At 43.0% G+C, this 22,298-nt stretch overlaps 1 protein-coding gene across 2 annotated transcripts in view; it reads left to right on the top strand.

Annotated features, from left to right (window-relative positions):
* The window catches only part of SKOR2 (SKI family transcriptional corepressor 2), a 68,060-nt gene extending 46,989 nt beyond the window's left edge, over nt 1-21,071 (top strand). The window contains exons 5-9 of one of the 2 annotated variants that reach the window (XM_061614030.1): nt 6,811-6,876; nt 7,311-7,409; nt 10,514-10,581; nt 14,555-14,620; nt 20,310-21,071. In XM_061614030.1, the coding sequence (XP_061470014.1) occupies nt 6,811-6,876; nt 7,311-7,409; nt 10,514-10,581; nt 14,555-14,617 (296 nt within the window). In that variant the 3' untranslated portion in view covers nt 14,618-14,620; nt 20,310-21,071. Of the gene's footprint in view, nt 1-6,810; nt 6,877-7,310; nt 7,410-10,513; nt 10,582-14,554; nt 14,621-20,306 lie in introns of both variants that reach the window. The other variant, XM_061614020.1, reaches the window with a different exon arrangement.
* The last annotated feature ends 1,227 nt before the right edge of the window (nt 21,072-22,298 follow it).

The raw sequence follows: 22,298 nt of genomic DNA, 5'->3' as shown, positions 1-22,298 counted from the left end.
TCCTGCCAGCTCGTCCTCAGCCGCCCCCCCCCTCCACTGGCTTTGTTAGGCTGTAATCCAATACACACAACTGGGAGTAAGTCCCATTGAACTCAGTGGAGTTTACTTCTGAGCTGACACATGCTGGATTGCAGCTGAAGATGGAGGTGCAAAGACCAGGCTTGGGCATTGCCCTCATGCGCCAGGAAAGAGAGAGAGAGACACAAGCAACTTGTCTCCTCTCCCTTGGCTGGTCAGAGAAAAAGAGGAAGGAAAGTTTGGAAGGAGCGGCCAGCTTCCCTATCTGAAAGCTCCTCCATACAAATTATTATTATTATTGTTATTATTGTTATTATTATTATTATTATTGGTGGTAGTAGTAGTAGTAGAACTACTAGTATTGTTATCCTCCCTGCACACAGACAACTAGCATGTCAAGGAGAAAGGCTCTAAGCTAGCCTTCTCCTTGACATCCTGGCCTTTTACATGCAGAGATTTTTTTTAATACGGAGGAGCATTCAGTTGTGTGAGCCACACACACACTGCAATCCAAAGTGTCGCAGGACAGACAAGGTTTACCCCTAGGCCTCAGGAAGCTGGAACTTCCTCAAGGAGTCACAATACTTGTGAAAGCCAAACATTCCCATGCAAATATCCCTCTGTGTGTGTGTTTACAGTAGCTCCTATCTGGCGTCCTTCAGACAAACCCACAGTGCTAGCCTGAAAAAAGAATCTCACAGTGGTAGGCAATTGGGATGAGAGACTGGAAGGTTATAGGGAAAGGCAAAATCCAAGATGAAGTGTCTTTGGAATGCTACGCCTAGTTTCCTGTTCAGGCTGCCAACTTTTAGCTAGCTTTTGCTCCTGTCCTACTTCAACAGGATCTTGACTTTCAGGCCATTGAAGGTGAGCTGCTATCTCTGTGCCTGATGATTTCTGGACAATGGTGAAAACTGAAGCAAGGCTATCTTTATTCTGGGTTAGTTAATCCAGAACACTTGCGTCTCTGGCTCTGTTTATCATCTGCTCTGCTTCTGCCCTATTCCTGGCACGCAGTCCTTGTCAGAATATCCCAGAAGGAAGTACCCCAAACGTATGTCCATGTCAGTGGGGCAGCTGATGACTCCATGTCAGTGGAATCCACTCCAGCACCTTGGACAGCTCCTTGAAAGTTTGAACTAAAACCAGGAGCGGATTCCAGTGTCCCGCTGACAAGAAGCCACCAGCTGCCACTGAATAGCACTAACTTATCTTTTCTGCTTGTTTTAAGAATTCAGTGGTAATGTATGAAGAAAGCATTACATAGTTCTAAGACAATGTCATTATGATGTCACAGATTTAGCCAAAAGTCTGTCTCTGCATAGCAGAGTCCATTGAAATAGGGTTTGGCTAGAGCTGTCCAGCACCACCAGTCTGCAAGGATCACACAGCAGATACCTTGGGTCAAGGACTTGTAGAGAGGGCAGGACCAGGACAGCTCTCAATGAGAAGAGCTGAACTCAGGTGAGCACCTAAACTGCACAGGCCTAGTGCCAAGGGCCATCCTTTACATGAGAGCTAGCATGGATTTAAATGAGTAGAGTTCTGGCTTCTGGTCTCACACTCCAAAAGTGCTGGGTGCCTTCAGATGTTACTGTCTGTACTCTCTGCCAAGAGCTCAATGTTTGAATTACCAGGGAGGGAGCAGCAGATGCCTTCTGAAATGGTCCTCAGCTACTGTTTAGAAGGCTACAGGGCAAGCACTATTTTAATAAAATGTACGGTGGGGAAATCAGAGCTTGGATGCTTCTGTATTTCATTAAGGGTCTCTCTACCTTACCCCCCTCTAATAATTCAAGCACTGCAGAAGCGTCTGCTGGAATGAAGGTCCTTAAGTGGTTGGCAAGGGAGACTCACTTTAGATGGTGTTTCCTTGATGGAGACTTCTGAGCCCCCAGCCTCAGGGCAAAGTCAGGTGTCCTGTTTGGCAAGAATTGATTTAGCTGTAAATTCCAGACTAAAGCCGGATGTTTTTTGTGGATCTTTCTCTTCCATTCCCCCCAATGCCTCTTTGATCATAATATAAAGCTGTCTTATGCTGTCAGATCCTTGGTGCAACCTAAGTCCCATTGTGGTTCTCCAGGGCAGCCTTCCGTGACGGGGCTAAGCCATGCTAGCCAAAGATGATGGGAGTTGTAGTCCAACGCATCTGGAGGGCACCACATTGGAGAATGCTGCCCAGGGTCTCAGGCCATAGGTCTTCCTCATTACCTGCTATATGAGATCTTTTCAAATTGGATACACTGTTTTATATCTTTCTAGATAAATTTCATTTCATTTCTTTCTTGGTGGAAACCCTAGAGTTCCAGAGCTCAGTCTGTTTCCCTTTTAATGATGCTGTTTGGCCATTAACAAAAGTCACAGGTGATGGGGTGGGTTGCTATTCATTTCATTCACCTCTCAGCCCAAAATAATATACACTGGCCAGCTAAACTGGAAAACTCAGGAAAATAGAACATGAGGACATAGGAGGCTGCCTTGCACTGAGTCAGACTATTGGCTCAATACTAATACTTTGGACACATCATGAGAAGACATGATTCACTAGAAAAGATGATAATGCTGGGAAAAACAGACGGGAGTAGAAAAAGAGGAAGGCCAAACAAGAGATGGATTGATTCCATAAAGGAAGCCACAGACCTGAACTTACAAGATCTGAGCAGGGTGGTTCATGACAGATGCTACTGGAGGTCGCTGATTCATAGGGTCGCTGTAAGTCGTGATCAACTTGAAGGCACATAACAACAAAAGCTCAATATTGTCTACACTGACTGGCAGTGGCTCTCCAGGGTTTCAGGCAGGAGTCTCTCCCAACCCTATCTGGAGATGTCAGGGATTGAACCTGAGATCTTCTGCATACAAAGCAGATGCCCTACCACTGATCTACAGTCCTGTTCCAATTCAGCTGCTTTTATAAATGTGCTTTTTAAAAAAAACCAGGAGTATTGATTCTTTATTTTATTTTTATTTTGAATGAACAATTGCTCTGGACACTGACCTTGTGTTCTTCACACAACATCCTGGAATGAATTTTTGCAACCGTGTTTCTGAGTATAATGGAAAGGCTGGCACTAGGTTTGCTACATCTGGTTTTACATTTGCATTACTACAATAAATATCGAGAAGAGATCACAAATGTCAGTATTGAATATGCTTCATATGCAATAATATGATTTCTATAGAGTCTGGACGTAAGTGTGCATTGATCAGTGGAAACTAGGAATAAACTCTTCACTGTAAATATTCCGAAAATCAACAAGCCTAAAGTTCATGTTTTAATAATATCTCATCATATAATATTCTAGAATGACATTTTGCTTATTTTTATCTCGCCCTTCCTCCAAAGAGCTCAGAAATGGGCATATGGAGTCTTCTCATTTTATCTTCACAACCACCCTATAAGTTAGTTAGCCTGAGAGTTGGTGGCTAGCTCAAGGTCACCTGGTGAGCTTCATGGCTAAGCAGGGATTTGAACCCAGGTCTCCACAGCCAAAGCAGAATACGCTAATATCTTTACTACACTGGCTTTAATTTCAGACAGTTATTGAACAAAGAGTTGATTTAAATCCATTTCTTTCAATGAGTTCAATGTGGCCTGTGGTGCTTCCATTTTTTGAAGCAATGTTTTGCGACTTGGATTTCATTATGATCTAAACCAGGCACAGGGTATCTTTTCCAGCCAGCAAGCAAGAGCCAGTTTTCCCCCAACCCCTACAGGGCATTTTGACAAGTGGGTGGGGTGACGCACCTGAAGTCAGATGAACTATTTTCCTTTGTCTGTATCATTTGAAATCAAACCACACAGGCAAAGGCTCAGGGGTTTGCAGGTGCTGTGGATCAGCTGATCGGTTGTACCTGCAAATGCCACTTCCTTTCCCATCCAGTTTGATTTCAAGCTATGTGGGCAAAAGCACATGTTTTTGCAGGCTTAAACTCAGCTTTTGGCAAGGAGCTGCATCTTTACCTGCCTCTAACCTGACATCATGTATGGCATCCAGTGTAGGGCAGGTGGATGTGGCGTGGGAAAAATTGCCTTGTGGGCCAATCTAAGAGCCCTGATGGGTCTAATTAAGTCTGTGGGCTGGAGGTTCCTCACCACTGATCTAGACTATAGGTGTTTTATTTATTATTGATCTGTTTGTTTTCATAATGTGTATACTACTTAATTATGATAGTGTCTTGAGAGCCAGTGTGGTGTAGTGGTTAAGGTGTAGGACTTCGATTCCCCACTCAGCCATGAAGCTCACTGGGTGACCTTGGGCCAGTCACTGCCTCTCAGCCTCAGAGAAAGGCAGTGGTAAACCCTCTCTGAATACCCCTTACCATGAAAACCCTATTCATAGGGTCGCCCATAAGTCGGAATCAACTTTAAGGCAATCCATTTCATTTTTCACTTTCTGCGATCATCAGGGATGCTACAACAATCATTGATGTTCACGGATACAAGGCATCGACTTGAAGGCAGTCCATTTCATTTTTTCTAAGCAGTGTTCAAGTAACTAAACAATATAATAAAGATAAAAATCAGTTAAAATCAGAATTCATTGCCTGCTGAAATTAAAGGTAAAGGTGTCCCTGCACTTGTAGTGCGAGTCGTTTCCAACTCTTAGGGTGATGTCTTGCGATGTTTACTAAGCAGACCATATATATGGGGTGGGATTGCCAGTTCCTTCCCCGGCCTTTCTTTACCCCCCAGCACCTCTTACCACTCTGCGCCACGGAGGATCTTGCTGAAATTAGCAGTACATATATTGAAGAGAGCATCTGTATATACACAATATGGGGTTTCAACGTTTGTTTGACGATTATTGTGCAACAACTCTTTTGTACGTGAATAAGTGCATAGGAAGCTGCCACATACCGAGTCAGACTATTGTTCCATCTCCTTCAGTATTGTCTACACTGACAGGCAGCAGCTCTCCAGTATTTCAGGCAGAGAGTCTTTCCCAGCCCTACTTGGAGATGCTGGAGATTGACCCTGAGATCTTCTGCATGCATAACAGATGCTCTGCCGTTGAGCTATGGCCCTACCCCATATACAGGGTATATGATTTTATAGACCTATTTTAGATGGACACAGAACAGTGGCCCACCTGACTTGATGTAACGAAGAATAAGTTCAGTGGCACAGTTAGGAAATTTTAGATTCTGAACTTAATAGACTTATCCCTCATCCCTTGTTGAGACTGGAATATATTTCTTCACTTATATCAAAATGTGGTAAGCCAGGCCTGCTGTGTTTGGGGACTTACCACTCATTCTGCTGAGTAGGGCCCTGGGCATCTGCCCTAAAGTCCTGTCCTGACAGCACCAATCACATGACTGTACAGGGTTTCAGGCCAGTGGTGACTGGTGGCTCCGTGTCAATGGGGCAGTGGAATCTTCTCCAGGTTTTAGTTTGAACTTTCAAGGAACTGCCCAAGGTGCAGACTAAAACCTGGAGTGGATTCCACTGTCCCGCTGACATGGAGCAACCAGCCGCCACTGTTTCAGGCAAAGATCTTTGCAGACTCTGCCACTTGAAAGATTTGGATGTAAATTTCAGAGCTGGATCATGGGGGCCTTCAATCAGTCACTCTATCAAGTGACCTGAGTGAAGGCATAGTATCCAGTAAGTCAAGAACCAAAGGAAGTAATAGATGCAATCTTAGAATTTCCTTTGGATCTTGACACTGTAGCTATGAATGATGCAGTACAACATTCTAGATTTCTTGCTGGGCAAAAGTCATTCCAAAATTTCCATTTGTTATCTGGAGTTGCTCCTGATAAAGTTGCTTTGAATGAACATAGACAGTTTATGAAAACTAGCTTGACTGCAAGAGTGAAAAGATAAAAAGCAACAGTTTTATCATTTCAACAAAGCAGTTAGGCTGGCTGGATCCAGCTAAGGTCCAGTCAGCCCTTACCAGGGACAGGGCCTTTGGATGTGGCAAGCCCTGCTTTGTGGAACTCCTTGCGAATGGAAATCTGGCAGGACTCACCCCTGCTTTCATTTAGATCTCATTTTAAAATTCTATTGTTTGGACAGGCCTTCCAAATTTGGAACTTTTGTACCAACTGGTTTTTACCAATGTTGTTATTATATTAAGTTTTGATGTTGTATACCATTTTGCTGTATTTCCTGTAAAAGGAAATCCCAGTCTGCATTGGAATTGCTTTTTGATACATTCTTAAACCTTATTTTTTAAAAAAATGTTTTTAATCTTAGACGATGTTTTGAAAGCTGTTTTTAAGAAACATTTTTAAAGGTGTTTTGTTTTAATGTGTTTTAAAATTTGCTTTTATGATGTTTTAAAGTTTTTAGTGCTTTTGTTTGCCACCCTGGGCTCCTGCCGGGAGGAAGGGAGGAATATAAATCAAATAATAAATAAATAATAAAATAATAAATAAAAGTGCAGTTAATAAACATTGAAATAAACTAAACATACAAATGAATATAAAACTGCATTTAAAATAAGGATGTGAGGCTAGATCAACTTCATCTTGCTTCTAGCATTGGGATTGTTTCCTGAGTGTCTTCAACAAAGGAGGCTGAACAGATGTTTTCTTTTAAAAAAGGAGTAAAAGTGGCGTTTCTGCTCATCAAGACTTAATACTTCTGTCACAAACCAAAACTGGCTAAGTTTGAATGAACAAAGGCAGGTGGGTGAGGCATTCACTGTTGCTGTACAACCATTTTCACAATATCTCTCCACCGCCGCAGCTCTTTGATGGTTGCAAAATAAAACTCTGTATCTGATAAGAAGCAGCATATGTGTAAATCAATAACTTTATATTCCTCTCTTCATTAAGGCGAACCCATACAGGAAACCAATTCACCTCATTCTCTGAAAAAGGATGTAGAAAACATGGGAAAAGGTAAGAGAGAGAGAGAAATATAGATAAATAGCTCTAGATCTTTTGTTGCAATGTAACTCTTTGTTTTAGCAGAATACAAAGATAATTGAAGGGTAATATATATATATTCCCCACCATATTTTAAGCTTGACAAGTAACACATGAATAATATATGGACCTTTTGTGTGGCTATAATTGAGATTAATGCATATGTATCAATCAATACATGACACTGTACTATAATACTTTAAAATAATATATTGCATTGATTTATATTCATGGATTTCTGCACAAAATCTATCCTAGGCCTAAGCAAGACTTTTCACCACTGCCACCCTTAAATTGCCAAAAAAAACCCGCCCACGTCTTTGAAATAATGAATTGCATGGATAAGCACACTCTCAATTTTTTTTCCGGCTGATTAGAAGAAAATTTCTCCTTTCCTCTTGGTCTAGAAGAACTACAGAAGGTCTTGTTCGAGCAGATAGACCTGCGGCGAAGACTAGAACAGGAGTTCCAAGTCCTAAAAGGAACTGCTTCTTTCCCAGTGTTCAGTAAGAGAAGCATTTCTATTATAACGTCTCTTATTCCATTTTTTTTAAACAGTATCTATGTAATGTTCAAGAGCATTGGTTCGTAACAATGGAGGCTGGCCCTTTAAGGCACGTGGGGCCCTGTCCCACAAACCCCAATCTGCCCCCCCACTTGCCTGTCTTTTTACTGATAACAAGTCCAAGAGGTGGCCCTGGCTGTCAGCTTCCTCCTTCTTAGTCTCAGTGTTGCTCCTTGTCATCAGGGAGGAAGATGGGGGCAAAACTATAATTAGCTGGCTCTGTGTGTCATTGGCTCTGGCCACTCTGCCTTCTGCCTTGCCAGTCCCAATGGACACCAGCCATCAGTGGTTGGTACAAAAACTGCCCGAGGTTTCACAAATCAAAGAAATGTCTCTCACAAATGTAAGAAGGTTCCTAATGTCACATAGCAAACTTTCTGCGCACACAAGCCACAATCATGTCAGCAGTTAACATCTGACCTTCAGCCAGGATTGCAGTGCAATTCTTGCATGTGCAGCAAGGTAGCCAGATGCAAAAGAAGGCAGGGTTCCTCTTGCACCTTTAATTGTTGTGTAGAAGAGGTATTTCAGCAGGTGTCGCTTGAACGGCAAAGCTTTCAGGGCCAACATCTCCACAACGAACTGGAGCAAGTTGAGAATGCTTAAGCAATGGATAACCCTAGATGGAGCCTTAAATAACATGGAAGCACAATCTGAGGTGGTTAGGTCCAGCCGCCAGTGAGAGAAATTGTTCTGGTTAAACGAGGATTGCCAGTTTCAGCAGCTGTAGACTCCTATGATACAAGGGCGATGGTGGTTCTCTTCAGTGCCCAAACTTACAAGGAGCTGTCCAAGGTGCTGAAGCGCCGTTGGACACCTCCTTGAAAGTTCAAAGTACAACCCAGAGTGGATTCCACTGCCCCACTGACATAGAGCCACTAGCTGCCACTGGTTCTGTTGGAGCATCTGGAGCGAGGTCCTCAGAGTTGGGGAATGGCAATGCAACCCCCTTGGGCTTAAACTACCCCAGGGATTGGGCTCATGGGAGTTGTAGTTCAAAAAAGTAACTTTTCCAAGCTCTGGATTCACGTGGTGGTGATGAAATGCCTTGTGCTACCATTTTACTACAGTAAATTTGTTAGTACTAGTTAATATACATTTGCCATTTATGAAGGAGTCGGAGTCAGTACATTTCTACCGACTCCGACTCCACCCAAAATTGCTCCCGACTCCGACTCCACGACTTCAACTCCACAGCCCTGCTTGATGCACAACAAACCAGTGGTCAATTTTGCTCCAGATTAAACTATAAACAATTATGGAGAACTTCGGGAAGGGGGACACTTAATGCTTGCACTGTGGTTTTGTACTCTGATCCTACATGTATTTATTAAGACACAAGCCTCAGAATTGAGTGGGACCTACTCCCAAGTAAAGATGCATAGGCTTAAGTGTGCAAAGATTGCATGTTCTTACAACCAGATGCTGTACACATTTACTCAGATATAAGCCCTGCTGCATTCAGGATGCAATTCTATACACACTTACCTGGGAGTAAACCCAACTGAACGGGATTACTTCTGAATAGGCAAGATGCATAGGATTGTGTTGTCACTGGGTCTTACTCTTGGGTTAATGTGCATAGGATTGTGGCTCCAGTCATAAAATAATGCATTTTTAATCCTCCCTTTAATACTAAGCATGGGTGAAGATAAGCATAACATTTTAAGTGCAGCTGTAGTTATTTAATAAGGGTGTCTTTGTTGCCCTGATATCACAATGGTATAACATCCAGATTTGAGTTTCTGGGAGTTTCTAACATATCATGGGAAAGCAACATATAGTGGGAGACCTATTGGCTAGCACCTGTAACATCACGGACATAGCACAGAAGTTTTGGAAAAAAAATAGAATGTTTGTGAATTTTGGGGACAAGATGAAGGAAGAACGCATATACTTCTAAATGCATAGATGTCACTTTAAAAGTTTTTTTAAAGGCAGAAAATGAACCTAGACCACAAGATAGGGAAAGAGAGGGATATCAGTATTTGATAGGATTCAGCATTTGATATGTACAGAGACAGAAAGACAGACTTAAGAGGCGGTGTGGTGTCCTTACCTTTGTGTCAATCCCTTTAAGCTACTGTTTTTAAGAAGACTATGTCAGGCATGATTTCAGTGAATCATGGGGTGTGTTTTTTTATCCTAGTCTGTATCGGTATTGAATTTGAAATTGTTTTCATATTTGCATATAGATATATTTGTTTTTATTGTTAAATTGCTTTGAGGTGTTTCATAGGAAGCAATTCATAAATAGAATGAAATAAATAAATTAGGAGGGTAATAGGGGGTGGGATTTGTGGTTTTCATTAAGGCTCCCCTACCTTTTCTCCCATAACTGAGCATTTCATAAAAGGCAGCTTTTGAAGCCAGATTCACACTGTTGCTAAAAAGCCCGCTGTGATGAGTGTTAACACTGTTATATCTGTCTTCAGCCTTTGCAAACTATAGGCCTAAGTTGTATCATTAAGCATGCTTAAAGCCATTGTTTGATCCTGTGGTTCTTTCCATCCATGGTCAAAATGTCAGACCTAGATCTGTTGCTCTGCCTTCCACATGAGGAAGCCTGCACCAACTCCCAGGTGCAGGGAATGGAGGAATCCCATGCAGAGATCTGCATATTGTTCCCACATGTGCAATGAACTGCACAGTTTTTAAAACAGGGTCAGCCTGTTTTAAGTTTTTTATTCTTATCTTTCAAGTTCTTTTATTCTCACTCCCTCATATGTGTATGCACATATATACATGTATGTATGCTTGTATGTATGTGTATGCATAATGCATTGTATGTATTTTAGTTGTATTCTGTGCATTTTACTGTAATGTTTGTGTTTTTATTGTGCATTTTATTATATATGTGTGTAATTTATTGTAGTCGCCCTGAGTGCCCTATTGTAGGGTAGAAGGGTGGGATAGAAATATTTTAAATAAATAAAAATTGAATTATTATTAATTTCAGTTGGTGTGGTTTCATATAGATTCCACCATCACCCCTGCCCCCGCTAATGATTCTTAATGGACCTTCCTTTCTTTTTCCCCGTGCAGATAATTTTCAAGATCAGATGAAGCGGGAATTGGCCTATAGAGAAGAAATGGTTCAACAGTTACAAATTGTAAGAGATGATCCTCTACTAAAAAATATTAAGCACTATGTGTTGTTGTTTTTTTAAAAAAACCAGTTTTTGACATTTCTTAAATAAGTTGGCAAGATGTCTAAGACAGAAGGCTGGTGAGAGTGTGAGGTGGACATATGAACCTGGGACCTTCTGCTGGCTGACTTTTAGAGTAGGGAAAATGAAAAATGGAAGAGGGAGGAGAATGGAATGGAGCGTCCTGGAAGGGGACATGGCTGGCTGGAACCCTAAACAGGAACTCTCCACTCTGTGACATTTTATTGCAGGTCCCACTTGTGTGATCTGTTACTGAGTGATGATTCTTTTCAACCTAAATCAGTTGCGCATGTTGGTGCGATACTGATTGTGCTGCCAGTGATCTTGTGCTTAAGTCACCATCCATGGCTGCTTGGGGGCAATGGAACTTGGCACTTAATACAGATGTGGTTTGGTGTCAAACAGCAACACAGGAAGATAGAAAGCTGCCTTACACAAAGTCAGGTTATTGGTCCACCTAGTTCAGCATTGTCGACACTAAGCACTTCCAGACTGTTGCTAAATTCCAGTTGCACAATTAAAGCTGAACTGGAGCTCTTGCTCAACAAGCCCGCCCTCCCCAAAAGGTCAGACTTTTTGTAATAAGGAAAATGCCATGGAAAGTGTCAGATCACACTTGCCTTGGCACAACATTGTCTCGTCTCCCCACAAGCAGATCAGAATGAACGCTCATTAAATAGCAAACATCATCTAATCTCTTGGCAAACAAATCAGGACGAATGCTCAATAAACAGATCACCTGGAAGCACCTGCCAACTGGTCATAGCTTTCCTGGGTTTCAGTCCAGACTCTTTCCCAGACCTACTTAGAGGGACCAGGGATTCAGCCTGGGATCTTCTACATGCAAAACAGGTGCTCTGCCACAAAACTTATGTCACTTTAAAGACGAGGACATTGAACTTGTCAAGGATTATCAATACCTTGGCACAGTCATTAACCAAAATGGAGACAATAGTCAAGAAATCAGAAGAAGGCTAGGACTGGGGAGGGCAGCTATGAGAGAACTAGAAAACGTCCTCAAATGAAAAGATGTATCACTGAACACTAAAGTCAGGATCATCCAGAACATGGTATTCCCGATCTCTATGTATGGATGTGAAAGTTGGACAGTGAAAAAAGCAGATAAGAGAAAAATCAACTCATTTGAAATGTGGTGTTGGAGGAGAGCTTTGCGGATACCATGGACTGCAAAAAAGACAAATAATTGGGTGTTAGAACAAATTAAACCAGAACTATCATTAGAAGTTGGGTGTTAGAACAAATTAAACCAGAACTATCATTAGAAGCTAAAATGATGAAGCTGAGGTTATCATACTTTGGACGCATAATGAGGAGACATGAGTCACTAGAAAAGACAATAATGCTGGGGAAAACAGAAGGGAGTAGAAAAAGAGGAAGGCCAAACAAGAGATGGATTGATTCCATAAAGAAAGCCACAGACCTGAACTTACAAGATCTGAGCAGGGTGGTTCATGACAGATGCTGTTGGAGGTCACTGATTCATAGGGTCGCCATAAGTCGTAATCAACTTGAAGGCACATAACAACAAGCCACCGAACTAGAGCTCTCTATCATTCAGAAAGTCCAAGCATTCAGAGTGGTCAAGGGTATAAGTAGTTTAGCAACTTTCAAACTGCCTTTCTGCAGCTGCATCTTTACCTGCAGCCTGATAGGCAGGATGTCAGCTTCACCGGCAGATTTTGACATATGTGGCTGCTGTTACAAGGAGCAAGCTGAGATGCCCTATCTACGCCAGCCAGCTGGAAAGCATAGGTTGTAGCCAACCAAGTTCTACTTAGAGTAGACCTGTTGAAATCAATGTTCTTACATTACTGGTTCATTAATTTTAATGGGTCTGCTCCAGAGAGGATATCCAATATTAGCCATACTCTGAGTAGACCCATTGAAATAAATGAACATCTGTAACATAAGAACATTGGTTTCAGTGGGTCTACTCTGAGTATGACTTAGCTGATCACCCCATGAATATAAGTTTCAGCAGGATCAGGGCCATCATAAAGTTGGTGCAACTTGTGGGAGAAATATAAAAAATAAAGTTAAATATTCTGCAAATGTCAATGAAATGCCAAGAGCTAGACTGGTCTTTGGGCAACCAGTCAGTCTTCAAGCGCCCCCTTATGCCTCCATCTTATTACTACACCTTCCAGCAGCCTGGTGGGGAAGACAGTTTAAAGCTTGCAATTAAAATAAGATTGGATCAATGAGGTTTCTTTTTCAGCTTTTGTCCACCATGGACTTGTAAAGATTTTTTTTTTTTTTACAATTTCCTAAACAACTTGCTTCCTTGGGCTTTCCCAATAATTGGCAAGACAGTCTTTCTCCTACTCTGCACATCCGTTGAATGATACGCTCTCAAGCAAAAGCAAATGATGAGTGTGAGGTGAGGCTGTATACAAGGATGACTTGTTGCAGGGAACACACTGTGACAATCTCTTCCTAGAGAGCCAGTGTGGTGCAGTGGTTAGAGTGTCAGACTTAGGAGACCAGGATTCAAACCTCCACTCAGCCATGAAGTTCACTGGGTGACCCTGAGACAGCCTAGTCTACTTCATAGGGCTGTTGTGAGAATAATATGTCAAGAGGGAGAACCATATACATCACCTTGAGCTCCCTGGAGGAAAGGGGGGGCTATACATGTACGAAATAACTAGTCATTTGTCTGTGCATATTTTAAGCAGTGCAGAGTCCTCAATGCAGAACACGGTTACAAGGGACTAAGTCTCTGTGGTGGAAGAGGAATAATGATTGACAACAGGGAAGTGGGGTGGAATGCTGGGCAGAGTTAGCATGAGTGGCAGGTAGAGAGTGTGTGTTGGGAAATGAGAGGGGTTAATAGGACGAGAGATCATGAAAGTACATGTAAAAGAATTAGGGCAGCTATTACGAAAGTTGGGATAGTAATGCCAGGTCAGGAAATCAGAACTCTTAAGAATTCTGTATAAAATGACAACTTGTTCTGGATATTAAGCAAATATGTTTTGTGTTTTAATAGTCCAGTGCACGCACACACACACACCACCACAGCCCCAAAAGCTGCTATTTCCAGTGAAAGGAAAGCTTCCGTGGATGCCAATGGAAGCTTTCTGTCTAATCCAAAAGGCAGCTTTTAGGAGGATTTTTCTTTAGGACTGCGGTAGGAAGAGGGGAAGGGCTGAATTCTCCCTTCTCACCTGCCATGGTCTCAGTCAGACCCTTTTGCAACTAATCTTTTGACTTTAAAAACATTAAATACAATAGTGTAGATAATATAACTTGCAGTTTGGCCCTCAGTGCAGGGTAAATGAAGGGTAAAAAGTGCAGAGTAAAAAATGCCCTTTTGGCAATTTGGAATAGTTGCAGTGGGGAGGGACTCACAGTAACCCTAGGTTTCAGGTGTGATTCATACACCCTGGAGGATTTTTATAGTGAAACATTGGCAGGTATGGTAGTTGTGTCCGTCTCTCCCCTGACATTTCCACAGGTGAAATAAAGCTCCCCTATGGAGATTTTAAGCTCAGCTGAGCCATTAATTCCCTGTTGTTTAGGCCAGTGGAGACTGGTGGCTCTCAGCACCTTGGATAGCTCCTTGAAAGTTTGGAGTAAAACCTGTAGCGGATTCACTGCCCCACTGACATCAGAGCCAACAGTTCACTGCTTTAGGCTGTACCTGGGAGCAAGCCCCACTGAATTCAGTGGGACTTCCTTCTGAATAAACATGCCTAGAACTGCATTTTTAGGAAGCTACTCTCTTTTAACCTCAGCCCTATATCTGTATATGGTGATGAAAATACTGGCCTACCTTACAGAGCTCCTGTAAGACTCACATTTGACCTTTGCTGCATTTAAAGTCCTGTCTTTGATTGACATCTTCTCAGTATCTCATCTTTACATGCAGGTTTTCTTTGTGCTTTTGCAGATTCCCTATGCAGCAAGCTTGATCAGGAAAGAAAAACTCGGGACACATCTCAGCAAAAGCTAAAAGGTGAGGTTGTGGGAGTGGCCAATGGACTAAGCCTTCATTGTTACTACCTGCCACTGTGGCAGTGGTTTAGTGGAACCAGAACAGGCAGGGACAAATCTCTACCACTAATTCCACAGCAGGGACAATGATGTGATTCCCTGGGGTGCTGTTTGCCAAGCCTCTGCTTATCAAGTGAGTGAGCTTTGCCCAGAGAAAAACCCACCAAATAGGCTGAGCAGAGGAAGGGTAAGGGTTAATTCCTGAAAAAGCAGATAAGAGAAAAATCAGCTGGTGTTGGAGGAGAGCTTTGTGCATACCATGGACTGTGAAAAAGACAAATAATTGGGTCATAGAACAAATTAAATCAGAACCATCATTGGAAGCTAAAATGATGAAACGGAGGTTATCATACTTTGGACACATCATGAGAAGTCATGATTCACTAGAAAAGACAATAATGCTGGGAAAAACAGACGGGAGTAGAAAAAGAGGAAGACTAAACAAGAGATGGATTGATTCCATGAAGGAAGCCACAGACCTGAACTTACAAGATCTGAACAGGGTGGTTCATGACAGATGCTCTTGGAGGTCGCTGATTCATAGGGTCATCATAAGCTGAAATCTACTTGAAGGCACATAACAACAATAGCATTTAAGGCCTGGTTCTAGGGGCTGCTGCTATGAGTTATTTCCCACACTGGGTAGGGGAGAAGGCTGAGGGTAATGTTCAGTGGAGGAGTAAAGTGGGAGATGGAGCAGCTGCCCCTTCCACTGACCACTTTGCAAGCTGGACTTTTCTGCACCAGAAAATAGCTCCATGCACACCCAAGGATGCAAAGGCAGCTTTGGATTCATTAGATCCTAATTTGTACAGCTGCATTAGCATCCTGAACCGACCCACTGTATTATGTTGAGTCAACATGGCTGCGCTGGCACCATGTGATATAAAGGTTTCACATTAAATTGGGGCATAATTCAGAGTTAGCTAGAGAGGGACCGAACAGGGTATCCGCATGACATTCCATGAAACCAACTTCATTAGTATAATCCTGCATACCTAAAATACATTTATTTAGATCAGGGATTAGATCCTCCAGATGCTACCGGAATACAGTTGCTATTGACCCTGATCAATAGCCATGCCGGCTGGGGCTAATGGCCACTGGGAATCCAGCAACATCTGGAGGACCAGAAGGTCCCATCCCCTGATTTAAGTCTTGTCCCAATCACTTCTCAGACTTTTGGCTGAGATCAAGTGTAGATTTTGTCCCAAAGGGTGTCATGTATCTGTTTGTACATGGACACATAGGAACATGACTTGTATAAGTCCAACTCTTTGCCCACCTAGACTGGTGTTGTCTACTCTGACTGGCAGCAGGTCTCCAGGAGAGGTTTTTCCCATCACCTAATCCTTTTAATGAGAGATTTCTTGGGATGAACTTAGTATCTTCTGCAAGCAATGCATGTGCTCTACCATTTAGTTAAGGTCCTTCACCACCTGCAGTACAATCAATCAATGTGCACGGTCATTTGCAATTTTTTGTTTCAAAAGCCAAGATCAAAACAAAACACCACCCTGCTCCAAATACAATCACTCACTATTCTAGGTAATAATCCCAACGGTTTTTCTGCTTGGATGATTTAGTTTAGCATTTAAGTGAACACTAATCTTTGAAAAGCCCGCAGTCTGCTTTTTTTCTAAAATCCAATTGTCTGAAGAGAAAGCATGTCGGTGACAACAGACACAGCATGAGAAATTTATCTGCTCTGCTGTTCACTCTCTGCATACCTAAGCATGCTACATTCATTATTTGCTCCAGTGGTTCTGTGGATGCTTTAGAGCAGGACTGTGCAACCGGTGAAACTTCATGCCAAATACAGTCTGCCAGCCTTGTATTAGAGCTTGGCAGAAGCATGACAGTCCCCTTGTCTTTGCAGTCCCAGGTAGTGTCAGTCCCTGGAGGATCTGGCTGGCAGGCAGTCATTTAGAAGGGCCAGAGTGGGCACAAGTCAAGGTCCATGGGTACGAGTCAGGTCAGGCAGATGGCTGCATTCTGTAAGGCAGTATTTAGAACAGCTGCTCTGACAAGTTCCTCGAACTAAGGTACCAAACCCATGATTACATAAGGCAGGGGTCACCAACCTGCCACCCACAGGTGCCATGGCACCCACAAAGGCCTTCAGTGTCACCCCAAGCAGGTAACCCAGAATCTGAGCTTTCATTTTTTTAAAAAAGTCTCTAGCCCTCCTAGAAAGAATGTTGTGGAGCAAAATGTGCAGGTGCCCTTCTAAGTGATTTATGTGAAATGAGCCAGCCTTGCTCCTCCTGCCTGTCAGTGTGTTTAACCAATGAGTGAAGTCAGAGTTGTGACTGATAAATGAGTTGTTTAGACACCAGGCAATAGGAATCCCTAGGGCCCTAAAGAGCTGCTGTTTTGCCCCCCTTTTCAGTACACTTTTCTTGCTTCTGTCTTTTTTTCTAGTCCTTGGCATCTCCATAGTTTGCCCTTCCTTTTACCCTAGAAACCAGGATGCATCTTTCCTGTGCTGGGTTTGTCTGAGATCAGGTAGTGCTAGACGTTACTTTCTGCAAACCCTGCTACACAATAAGTGTGGGTGAATGTTAAAGAATCCCCCTCTCTCCAAAAGGCAAATGTGAAACTGCAAAGAGGCTTCAGCATGTCTCCTGCTTTAAGAACATAAGAACATAAGAAGAGCCTGCTGGATCAGGCCAGTGGCCCATCTAGTCCAGCATCCTGTTCTCACAGTGGCCAACCAGGTGCCTGGGGGAAGGAGCCAAAGACCAGGGACTCCTTAAGAACAATTAATTTACAGTACAAGGGTTATGTACTCAGACATAAGTCTCTTTGTATTTAATGCAGCTTACTTCCAGGTAAGTGGGTAAAGGTCGGTAGCCTGGGCTTCAGTTTAGGGTTGGTCCTGGGGGAAAACGGAGTTCTTGTGTCTTAAATAGCTGCATGGCAGGCAGAATTTCAACAGGTCAAGCCTTTTCTAGTATGGAAATACAGATATGGGATAAGCTTTGCCATGAATACTCTCTAATTTTGTGTTGTGCCATGCCCCAAGGCAGCCATTTTATGACTGGTGCCCCTAGAACTGTCTCAAAATTTGAAATGTGCCCTCTGGTCCAAAAAGGTTGGCGACCCCTGACATCCCCTAATCACCTGAGCCAACTGGCCTCATGAACTGCAGTACTACTACTCTCTGGCCATGATCTGCGTAGCACTGCAGAGTAGTAAAGCTCAGGCTCATAACTTCTTTTGCCCGATTGCTTGAACAAAACAAGAAATTAAGTGAGCAATGGAGAGAAAGAGGCTTGCCTCTCACACAAATTATTCTGCATTAAATTTGCTTGGAGGAGATAAAATCAAGTTTATCAGCAGTGTGATGGCAAAGTCAGAAGTGCAGGTAGTCACAGCCATGCCCCTCCCTCCTTTTTTTGCTGTGGGGTTGAAAATGAGATGCTTGTTTTCCCCTTCTCCCGCAACAACAGACATCCCAAGGAGACAATAAGCATGAAAGGAGAGTTAGCTAATGAGAAGAGTCTTCTCAGTGGCTGACTCACCTCATTTCACTCTGATTGGCTCCAGTCAGCAGGAAAGGACAAGGAAGCATGTTAGAAGGCTCTTCTCAGTGGCCAGCACACTCCCCTTTCATGCTGATTGGCTCATAGGACACTGGAGACATAGGTACACAGCTGGTACCCTGCTCCCAAAAAAGTAAAGGGTCTAAGACCCCCCCAAGACCCCAAGCGACTACACCTCTGTTCAAGATTGTATATAAACTGAAAACGGAAATGTCACATTTTGAAATTCTGCCAAATGTTGAAGTTTGGCACACTTTTTATTTCAGCACTTAGCACACACCTCAGTCTATCTCGCAGCTCAATGCACACTTCCAAGGTCACCCCACTCTGGGCAGCTTTTGGCTGTGCAGCAGATCAGAACTGAGTTGCAAAACTGGACCACTTCCGTGCAGGATGACTGTTGATCGATTCAAGTTCCGCACTTGTATCCTGTGGATGATGGTTGTTTAGACCTAATAACCATCAGAGCAATTCTGTTTTTTGGACGGGGGCATCCTGTGGCACAGCTACCTCCGCTTCCTAAGCCTTGCCAGCTTGCTGCAGCCAGGGTAGAGGGGGGGAGCTTTTTCTACTTTTTTTTTTGCTGCTCCCCCACCCCACTACTACTGCTGTCAGTGGGAGAGAATTATTTACTCAGGAGCTGGCATACTTTATAGGGCCTGCCTGGAGAAAGGGGATCCTCCTCTGCCCTTGACACCTCCTACTCCCAGTGCTCCATTTGGGGACCTCCTTCCCATGGGACATCTATGCTCTCAGAGCTTTCTGCAGGTGTATGGGGCAGGGGTGGAGTTTGGCTCTGGTGGTGCGAGTATTATCCTGCCAGCACAACAGCACTTACGGCATGTCCAAGAGCCCCCTCATCCAGGCTTTGGGATAGTTCTGTTTAAAGGTAGCTAAACTGGCTTACTGCCAGGTGCACTGGCTTGGAGATGCCTTCAGTTCAGGACAGATTACCATGGAGGAGTGAGGCTGAAATGGAGCCGCCATCCCAGAATATCCTGTGGTTGGGCAAACCAACAGGAACCGGTTCCACGGTGATGGACATACAGTGGAGATTGGTGACCCCAATGGCAGTGGAGCAGTGAATCCACTCTGGGTTTTAGTCCGAACTTTCAAGGAGCTGCCCTTGAAAATTTGGACTAAACCCTGGAACGGATTCAGTGCCCCACTGACATTGGATCCACCAGTCTCCACTGTGAACATATGAAACTGTTAGAAGGCCAGACTTCTCTAGCCTGGTGCCCTCTGTATGTTTTTGACGGCAATTCTCATCAGCCCTAGACCCACAACCATAGGATTGATGGGAATTGTAGTCCAAAACATCTAAAGGGCACCCGATTAGCGAAGGCTGATTGAAGACATTGATTTGTCAAGTTCAGTACTTTCTCCAAGGCAGAGACTCTTTCCCAACACTTGCTATCCTAAATCTGTTGTCGGGGTTGATCCTGGGACTTTCTGTGTGCAAATCATGTACTCTCTTCTACAAAGCTGTGGCTACTCTTCAACAGGTGCTCTTGCTATTCCCCTATTCAGATGGCCCTGACCAGCACTTGAACTGCAAGCCCCAATGAAATGTAAGGGAGCCCTGTAACAGACCTACGGACAACTTAAAGAACAAAAGCTACCTCACCATTAGAAGGCTTTGTTGTTATGTGCCTTCAAGTCGACTACGACTTATGGTGACCCTATGAATCAGCGACCTCCAATAGCAAGTTAGAAGTCTATCTTTAAGATTTTCTTTTTCATTCTTTGTCATGGTATCACACCGGAACCAAGTACCCTCTAAATATAAAACAGTTTCCTTTATTAAAATTGTCCTCTATGAATTAATCAGCTAAAGCTGTAGTTGAATAATCTACATGTTAGGCTTACCATTCTACCTGGTATGCTTTGTCTGAATGAGCTGGTTTTTTCCTAGGCAACAACATATGATTTGTTGTTTTATAGCTTAGGGACCACCATCTAACATGATTCAAATGCCCACTGACTTCAGTACTGGATTGTGACTGTAAAGTTTTCAGTTATGATTTATGTAATTAAATTAAAATATGTTAATGATTTATAGCCTGCTCTAATATTTTCTTTTCTAACTTCTTACAGCAGGAGTACAGGATCCTCTTATAAGATACCATGCACCCATCACTCTGAATTCAGACTTATTTAAAGACTGAAAATGGAAGGGCTTTGGGTATTTAAAAAGAAAAGAAAAGAAGAAACAAAGATAAATCGGGTTCCATTGAACCCCAAGGACAAGTGACTTCAAAGCTTCATGGACAACCATGTAAATTAGAATGTAGCAGCCATTTATTAATTTTAAAAGAAGAAGAGGGGAAAATTGAGTAATTCAAGAATGCCTGTCTTGGATGTTTTTGGTGGTACCAAAGTTTGGTTTGGTGTTTTTAGAAGGACTCCTGAACTCGATAGATACTGTGAAAAGGCTGTGACCCAGTCGTGTGGATAAACCCATGCAAAAGACCCTAACAGCATCTCCCAGTCCAATGCCACAAAAGCACTTGGAGAGTTCAGCTTGTTTTGCTTTTTGAAGGGTGTTTGTTTCTTTTGTAGAAAGGAACATGATTCAGAAAAGAAAAAAACATGGGCTAGAATGTCATTGAGATGCGTTGATGGAAGAGCATTAGCCATATCCAGCGCTTCCTAAAAGCAGACTGGGAACTTCTAGGATCCTCATATGCTCAGTTGCCCACCCCAGAGTCTCTCCATTCCCTCCTGGTATTTTGCCTGCTGTATGAATGAAGATTGTAATCTTCTGGAAATATTTTACAATTTATTATTGAGTGTAATTAAAAATATAACCGCTGAGATTTAAAAAAAGGTATTTAACTCTGTTGTAGTTTCTTTAACATTCATGTGGATACCAAAAAAAGTCTATAATAAAAACAGAAAACTATATGATGTAATAGTTGGTGCTTTCCTGCAATTCAGTTGTTGCAATCATGTGCTTAACCTTTCTACCTTTCTCCTTGTCCTGTTTTTGTCAAGGCTGGTGAAAACTGTGTTGGTTGATAGGCTTTGATATGCATGAACAAATGAAGCCGCCCTATCCTGAGCAGGGGTATAGTTGTTCTGAGTCATGGGGGAGGGGTCTTAGACCCCTTACTTTTTTTGGGACCAGGGTCCCAGGATGGTGTTTCTGTTTCTCCAGCATCCTTTCCTGATGAGTGGAGCCAATCAGAGTGAAAGGAGGTGAGTTAGCCACTGAGAAGACTCTTCTCAGTAGCTAACACTCCCATTTCATGCTGTTGACTCCTAGGGATGTCTGTTGTTGTGGGAGAAGGCGTGAGTGGGAAGGACCAAGGAAAGTAGGGATGACAATGGAGAGTGAGCAAGCAAACAAGCAAGGGAAAGTAGAAAAGGGGGTAGGGAAGGAGAGAACTTGGGCTGAAGGGCTCTCTCTCTCTCTCTCTCTCTCTCTCTCTCTCTCTCTCTCTCTCTCTCTCTCTCTCTCTCTCTCTCTCCCTCTCCCTCCCTCCCTCCCTCCCTCCAGTTTGTTTGCTCTTCTCAGCCTACCAGCAAATAAAGGAGACTGGGAATATGTGTGGTTTTATTCCAGACGAAAGTCAGGAGTTGTAGGGGAAGAGGAGGGGAAGAGAGGAAACAATGTTCGGGGGAGGGGAGAGAGAGAGTGTAAAAGGGAGAGAGATGGTGTTTCATCCTTTATCGATGTTCTATCTATGTGTGTCATGCATGGTAAGGTTAAATGCAAATGAATATACCTGTATATGTGTGTGTGAGTGTGTTGCAGCCAAATCCTGAGGTTAGGATCAGGAATTTCAATGGTTAAGTTGCCTCCTAAAACTCATAAGTTCTGCCCCAATGAGTTGCTTTGAGTCTTAGTATGAAAACCAAGAAAGGAAACTCAGCAAAGGAGGTTCTTTACCTTACAGGATCTTAGTACATTTGCCCATGTACATGCATAGAAAATAGCAGACTGAAAGGCAACACAGGGAGATCTGCATTGATCATGGCAATGCATCACTAAGGGAAAGTACTCCAAAGAAATAAAGAAAATGAAAGCTAATGTTATTGTATAATCTTAGAAGGGGGCATGGGCATTGGGGGGCATGACTGTGA

The sequence above is a fragment of the Rhineura floridana genome, chromosome 1 (genome assembly GCF_030035675.1).
Source record: "Rhineura floridana isolate rRhiFlo1 chromosome 1, rRhiFlo1.hap2, whole genome shotgun sequence".
NCBI lineage: Eukaryota > Metazoa > Chordata > Lepidosauria > Squamata > Rhineuridae > Rhineura > Rhineura floridana.
Note: the sequence above shows the minus strand (reverse complement) of the source record. Positions and strands in the feature narration are given on the sequence as shown.